Source organism: Impatiens glandulifera, chromosome 1 (assembly GCF_907164915.1).
Source record: "Impatiens glandulifera chromosome 1, dImpGla2.1, whole genome shotgun sequence".
In the NCBI taxonomy this organism is placed as follows: domain Eukaryota; kingdom Viridiplantae; phylum Streptophyta; class Magnoliopsida; order Ericales; family Balsaminaceae; genus Impatiens; species Impatiens glandulifera.
The window spans coordinates 8,549,276-8,557,585 of NC_061862.1; the positions used below are offsets into that span (position 1 = coordinate 8,549,276).

An 8,310-nucleotide genomic window follows, 5' to 3' on the forward strand; every position below is an offset into this window, starting at 1 on the left:
TGAGAAACTCTCCTCCACCTTAAAAACGTTAGAAGCCACTTCCTCATTTGACCCAATCAGATTCCAGTTTCTCATTATACTGTCTTTTCCGTTTCCTTTGGCGAGAAATCCTCTCTGACCATTTCCGGTGGCCATTGCTGCTCCTATCCAAATCGATGAAAAAGAGAAAAAAAAGATTCAGATAACCACTTGGGCTTAGAGAAAATAGAAAAAATAATATGAGAATAATAGACAGTTATGAAGAGAATTAGAGTCTGGCGAGATTATATTATTGTTCCTCTCCAATCCGATGAAGAAAAGAGAAAAACAAAAGATTTAGAGAGCCACTTGGGCTTGGTGAAAATAGAAGATCTAGTTCCTCTTCAATCGGATGAAGAAAGAGGAAAACAAAAGATCTAGAGAGCTACTTGAGCTTGGTGAAAAAAGAAGATCTAAGATCAGATTTTCAATAGATTAGATTAAGCCGGATCAACCGTGCTCTGATACCATGTAGAAAAGAGAATACAAAGAGAATACAAAGAGATATACAAAGAGATCTTGTTATTATTGTAGCAAAGATGTTCTCTTGTAATTACACAAAAGAGATTATTAATAGGCAATTAATAATTAATCGTTAGACACAAACCTTTCAACTTCTTAACTATTGAGTTTATCTATGAATTGACTAATAAATATAACTAATATATTACATATTTTTAACAAGGACACGATGAATTGGTAGATACTAATTAAAACACTGCTGTTATATCTCTAACACCGGACATCACAAAAGAGGTTCAAATTGAGTTACAGCCTGAACATTCCATGAAGATTATTACCAACATGTCAGAGGATGGACAACATACTGATAAAAAATCAGATGACAACATTTTTTTTTAATTAAATTTATAGAAAAAGAAATAATTTAAACAATAAGATCGTATAATTGATTTGACAGCAAATCTAAAATCAATTAACAAATCAATTAGTCTAATTAATTTGCTATTAATAACATTTCATTCTCGATTAATTGATTTGCTACTGACTTTTCATATTTGAATATATATTTCTACAATAATCATATAAATATAAATATAAATATAAATATAAATAAAATAAAATAAAATAATATTATACCCTAATGTCTGTCTAATATATCACATACTAAACTTAATCATATAAAATAAAGTAATATTCTGTCCCAATATCTCATTCAGGTGTCTAATATGAATTAAGCAAAATAGATTAAGAAAACATGGATTCAGTTTAATCGAATTAAGAAAATCCTTATTCTGATACTACTGATGTGTTTTCTACAACGAATTAGGTCCGCGCAACAGAAGCATCATTCAAAATATTTTGCAAGCACGATAAAACCATATCAAGTATATTAACATGGTTCTCTTTTATATGATTACTCAGATGGTGCTTGATGTGAACGTCTTCTATTAGTATCCACACGTGAACAGGAATCCAACGCCTTAAATTCTTGTCTGCTAGGACTATTAATTTTTACACACTCTCTTAAAAACCCTTTTCATTGGTATATATATCATGCTAAGTTTTAATGAAACCCTAATAACAACGTTATGGGTTTCATAAGTTCATCAAAATTTGGACTTTAGCTTTATTTTTCAAAACTTGCTCAATTGTGCAACCCAATAGACTTATTTAATTTAATGACATTGAGCCTAAAATATTAGGGGGATAACCTATTTTATCACACCTTCTATCTGTTAATGATTCAATATTTTTCATGAAAGTTACATTATCTAATTGTAATACAATCAAAGATATTCTTCACCGATTCTTCTATATTTCTACACAATCAATTTATTTGAATAAATTATTGTTGATATTCAGTAAACTTACACCATCTCCAGAAAGAATTCGAATCTCAAATATGCTCAACATGTCGTTTTTAGATAGTTAGTTCATATCTTGAAATTCTTCTTGATTGGGGACGATCAATAACCAAAACATTTAGTGGTTGAATGAAAAATTGAAAGAAAAGATCAGTAATTGGAAAACAATATTACTTAATCTAGTTGGAAAATAGGTTTAGATTAAAAGTGTTCTTCAAGATATTCCCAAACATGCTATGTCCATTTTTCAATTTTCAAAAGAGACTATTTCATCTCTTAATCAAACACTTGCTAAATTTTGGTAGTGTTCAACTACTAACAAGAAAAATTCTTATATCTTGCTAAATCAAAAAACATTGATATGTTTGGGTTTTATAGATTTTCAATCTTTAAATTTAGCTTTTCTTGGTTAGCAAGCTTGGCGATTTATTCATGAGCATAATTCTCATTGGGTCAAAATTCTAAAGGGGGTTTATTTGCGAAATACTGAGTTTTTAAGTGCAAAAAAACATCAATCAAGTTCTCGGTGTTGGCATAGTCTAATGACGAGAAGAGATTTAGTTAATAAGCATGGTAAAATGTTAATTGGTAATGAAAAAATATTTCAATTATGAGACAGAAATGGGTGGTTATAGGTAGGACTCTTAGCTTCTTGTCTTAATAGAGAAAATGAAGGTTTATGATCTTATGATATCAATTTCTAATTCTATTTGTTTGTGAGATATTTACAAACTCAAATCAAAATAATGAATTGATTTGGCCACACATACGAGTGGATGGTAGATTAACATCAAATCTGTCTACAACTTGAATCATCAAGATGACACATTCAATAATGCTTTTACTTCTAATCAAGCTCTTAAGATGTTTTGAAAAATGATTAATTATTTGGTGAGAGTCAGATTTGAGTTGATTGGAAATAGAAAACAATATCACGCTGCATATGCATGTGTATGTGAATAGAGACTCGAGGGACCCAATTTGTGAATCTTACTCTTTCATTATTCATTCATGAATCATCTTACTCTTCTCTTCTCTTCATATCATCTTCTCCCTCATGTTCCAGAATGTTCTAAACGCTGTGATCCCGAACGCACCTAATCTTCGTCACATCTGCTTACAGACCGGGCGGAAGCATTACTTTGGACCTTTCGATCTATGGGGGAAATTCCAGCATCACGATACACCATTTTACGAAGATCTTCCTCGATTGGATTGTCCATGTTTTTATTACATTCAAGAAGATATTTTATTCGAGGAAGTCTCCAAGGCAGATGGGCGAATTACGTGGTCGATTCACCGGCCGGGAATAATCCTTGGTTTCTCTCCTTACAGCATGATGAATATGATAGGAACGCTCTGTGTATACGCAACGATCTGCAAGCATGAAGGTCTTCCATTCAAATTTCCTGGATCGAAGGGAGCCTGGGACGGTTATTTCGATGTATCTGATGCTGATTTGATAGCGGAGCATCTGATTTGGGCGGCGGTGGATCCTTACGCGAAGAACGAGGCGTTTAATATAAGCAATGGCGACTTGTTCAAATGGAAGCATGTGTGGAAGATAGTGGCAGAGCAATTCGGTGTGGAGGAAGCAGAGTTTGAGGAAGGGTTCAGTTTGGAGGAAGCTATGAAGGGGAAGGAAGGAGTTTGGGAAGAGATTGTAAGAGAGAAGGAACTGGCGGAGACGAAGCTGAAGGAAGTGGGGAATTGGTGGTTTGTTGATGCCATTTTCAGTGGGGAATGTCCTCTGGACTCCATGAACACCAAGAGTAGAGAACATGGATTTTTGGGTTTTAGGAACACTCAAAAATCATTCATCACTTGGATTGATAAGATGAAGGCAAGCAAGATTGTGCCTTAATCATCATGCTCCTAATTATCTTATCACTCTACACTCAATTGTTTGTTTGTTTTGTAATCTATTTGGTACTCTATGTTTATGCTTGCCTAAACTTAAATAAATAAATAAATAAATAAATAAAGAGTGAATGATTCAAATGTTGGAGCATGTTTTTTTGTTCAAACAATTTTGACTGGAGTAGAATGGGTTAACATTATTATTTTTGCTGAATTTTTTTTCTTCTTTCAAACAAAGTTAATTATATAGATTGAGGGTCTATTAATTTGTAAATTTATATTTATGAATTAATCTTTTATTATTAAGTTTCATTAATACCATTCAATTATAAACTATGTCTATATTGTTACCTTATTTGGGTATACGATTAGGGAGGACAATGAGACCCGTATACTCGATATTTGTGAGTACCCAATGGTGAGATTCAGGTATTTTAAATCGGGGTCGGGTATGGGAGTGAAAAGATTACATGATCGGGTTCGGGGTCGGGAATGTCGAGTGTGCAAAATTTAAACCCGATTCTCAAAATATTAATATATATATATATATATATGAGTGATAGGGAATTGAAATTGAAAAAATGAATTATATAACATCACATTATTTGCATAAGAAATGATAAAAATGTAAGAAGAGAGAAGACATAGAAAATTTGATATTTTTTTGGCCAATCAAATTTGGCCACCATTATTCTCTCACTCATTCTCTTTTAAATTCTCTCCCTCAATTATTTCTAATATATATATAAATAATTATTAAAAAATTAAAATGACTTTTCAAATTCCACATCATTACAATAATTATAAATATACAAAATATATATTTTTTATTTACTATACTCACACTTCACTCCAACATCATTTTAATTTCTTTTTCCATAACTCTTATATTCACTTTCATTAATAACAAAATATTTTCTCTCTACTTACTTTTCACTTTTTATTTTCAAATTCAACAATCTTTTAATTTTCTTCACATTCTCTCTAATTTGTATTGAATTCCAATATGTAATAACAACAATGTTATATTTTAAACTTCTACAACATAACTCTACAATACAAATAATTAATATTTTATTTGTGTTTTTAATATTTAGTATATTTAAAAAATAATAAATATAAATATATTACAATCGGATAATGGGGCACCCGACAAATTGGGGATAAAATACAAATAGAGATAATCGTCGGGTTCGGTGTTGAGATCGGGTAGTAAATGAAAATCAGGTTCAGGGATGGATACCTCACTACCCCGCGGGTAGGGTACTCGTTGACATCTCTATATACGACATCGTAGGTTTACTCACTCATATATTTGAAACAATTAAATTAAAAATATAATATATATATATATATATCGAATTTGCAACCTATATATATCTATATAAATTATATAATGATGTATAATTCTAATTTATTGGGTCGATGATTAACTTGAATATATATATAAAAGTAAATGAATTTTTGGGTGAGGTCGTGGTTTGACCCGACCATATATTTGTCGATTTCACTCCTTTGCAGCCTTATACATGATTGTTTACTTGGTCATTATAAACATGAAAATCCTAACATATACTATCTCCCTTTCTCTTATATTATTAATATGAAAGAGGAATTAATATTTAATATTTAAGATGGAGAAATTTATAATTTTAGTATAAGTTTAATTAATCCTATTAAACGTCGTTATATATATTATTATTATTATATATATTATTATTATTATATCATAAATATTTATATAAAAAAATAAATAAATATTTAATATTAAATATAAGTTTATATAAAATTAATGAATAAAAATAATATATATAAGATATATAATAATAAAAAATATAATTAAGAAAGAAAAATTAATAAAATAAAATAAATTTTAATTAGGAAAAATGTTTAATATTGGTTTTTAAAATTTTATTTGTAAAATAATATAATTTTATTTGTATTATTATAAAATTAATGATAAAATATAATATATATATATATATATATATATATATTAAAATAGAAAATAAAATATAAATTAATTATTAGGGTTACCAAATTTATATATATATATAAAAATATTAGTTATGAAGAAAAAAATAATATATATAAATTTAGGAGAGACACACTTAATATTAAGTTTGTATCTCTAATAATTAAATTTTTTTTTACTTTTTCTTTTCTCATTTATATATATATATTTTCATATTGTCTTATGAAAAAAAAAATTGATAAAAAAAAAAAATAGTAATTACAAAATTAGAGATAAATTAATAATTATTATATTTTTTTTTTTCAGAAATTTGATTCGTTTACCTGTTTATTTATTTACATAAAATTTACTTATATTATTAAACAATTATTAATAATTAATTATATATTTATATTATATATTTTCTCTTCATATAAATATATTCTCTTTTATTAAATTAAATATTTTATAAAAAAATTATTTATATTTTTCCTTTATTATTCTGCAAGTATATACTTATTAATAATAATTCTCAAATTATCTCTTCTAATAATTACTAATTTAACTCTTATTTCATAATTACTAATTTATCTTTTTTTCCGTTAATATATATACTAATTTATTTCTCTTATCATAATTATTAATTTCTCTTTCTTATTTTATTTTTATTTTATTTTCTCTCTCATATAAAATATATTATTTTTCACACAAATTATATAAAATATATATTACCTTATTAATAATTTTATATTTAATATTAAATATTTATTTATTTTTATTTTGTATAGCTAATAATTAATTTATTTTTTATTTTATCACTTTTTCATTTATATGTTAAGTTTCTTTCTAAGTAATGAATAGAAAAGTCTTTTTTTTTTAATTATTAGTCTCCATATTTATTAAATTAATTTTAAAAAAAATAGTTAAAATATATATATTTATTTTCTCCTCATATTTATTATGTATATATATAATTTATCTCTCATAATTAATTTGTGTATTTTATCTATTTTTTTTGTATATATATATTTATTATTTTCTCTCTCATCATATATATAATTAATTTATTTCTCTTACCATAATTATTAATTTCTCTTTCTTATTTTATTTTCTCTCTCATATAAATATATTATTTTTCACACAAATTACATAAAATATATATTACCTTATTAATAATTTTAAATTTAATAATTTTTATATATTTATAATTTTTTTTATATTTTCACACAAATAAATTTTATATTTTTTTAATAAAAGAAAAAATTATATATATTTTAATTTATATAAAAATTAAATATTTTAAAAACAAATAACATTTCTCACACCTAAAATTTATATATATTAATTTTTTTCCTAATTTGTTTTCTCTCTTATATTTTATATATATATATATATATACCTAATAATAATAATAATTCTCAAATTTTCTCTTACAATAATTACTAATTTAACTCTCATTTCATAATTACTAATTTCTCTTTCTTTCCGTTTTTATATATATTAATTTTTTCTTCCTAATTAATATTTTTTTATTTTCTTTTATAACTTTAATAATTAATTTATATTTTATTTTCTCTTTATATTATTTGATAGATTTCGCGGGGCTCCAATTATTTTTAATGTTTAATTCAATTCAGAATTTTGTAGATAAAGAAGTAATGCAGAAGCCGGTTGTGCGAGAAGATGAGATTGATGCACAGGAGGATGTGGCGTTCATCGTGTCGTCTTCTACTAACATTCCACGCTGTAACTACAGGTATCCTTAAGGTACACATTGATTTTTCTGAGTTTCGATTGATCTTGTATTCTGTTACACTTTTTGGTAGACTGACCTACTAGAAAATTGTTCTGTTGCAGGACATCGTAGATGGTGAGTGCATCGTCTTCTTCCCCCGATGAGACGACGGTGGCGATGAAGACGACGAGGAAGAGGAGAGATGAGAAGAATCGGAAGAGTGGTGTGATAGTTGTAGGATACCAAGTGTTCGACGAAATGACAAAGAGAGGTTCTTACTTTCTCATCTCTTTTAATAAATAAAACTTTTATATAATTTTCAGATGAGAGTGCACCTTCCACCATTTTCTCAACTTTTTATTCTAAAAGCTGTCTAAATAAATTTTATTCTTCCTAATTGCTTAAAGTTTGAGCCAATTTTAAACTTTTTTTATAATTGAATATAGGGTTAATTATGAGATTATATAAAAATTCACCACTTTACTTCCAACTCTAGGCATTGTTGTTATATAATAAATTCGATTATGACATAACAATGGTTGTCACAGATTTGTCTGGTTTACTCGAGGGCGCTCACCAAGGTTTTGGTTTAATCCATGAATTTCTTAGTCACACAGAAAGATGTTTTGTTTTGGTAAAATGAAACTATATATTCATTGATGTCATCATACTGTGCTACTGCTTATTTATAACCATTATGAAAATCAGGTACAAGTTAGTGATGGTTCATCTAAACAGCCAGAATACGAATATGATTCAGTTCGGCTTGAAATATAATTGATCTTCCAGAAGCATATGAGAAATGGGCATCATTCAAGGAAAATATTAAAGGACGTGACATTATATGTTTTTTGTATTAGTGCTGCCACTGGAAAGGCTTACCCACAATACCTGCAGCTTATGAACTCATACTGGCT

At 27.0% G+C, this 8,310-nt stretch overlaps 1 protein-coding gene across 1 annotated transcript; it reads left to right on the forward strand.

Annotated features, from left to right (window-relative positions):
* The first annotated feature begins 2,901 nt into the window (after positions 1–2,901).
* On the forward strand, positions 2,902–3,723 carry LOC124920743 ((S)-8-oxocitronellyl enol synthase ISY1-like). Its single transcript, XM_047461294.1, has one exon. The coding sequence runs from the start codon at positions 2,902–2,904 to the stop codon at positions 3,706–3,708; it is 807 nt and encodes a 268-aa protein (XP_047317250.1). The 3' UTR covers positions 3,709–3,723.
* Positions 3,724–8,310: the final 4,587 nt, after the last annotated feature.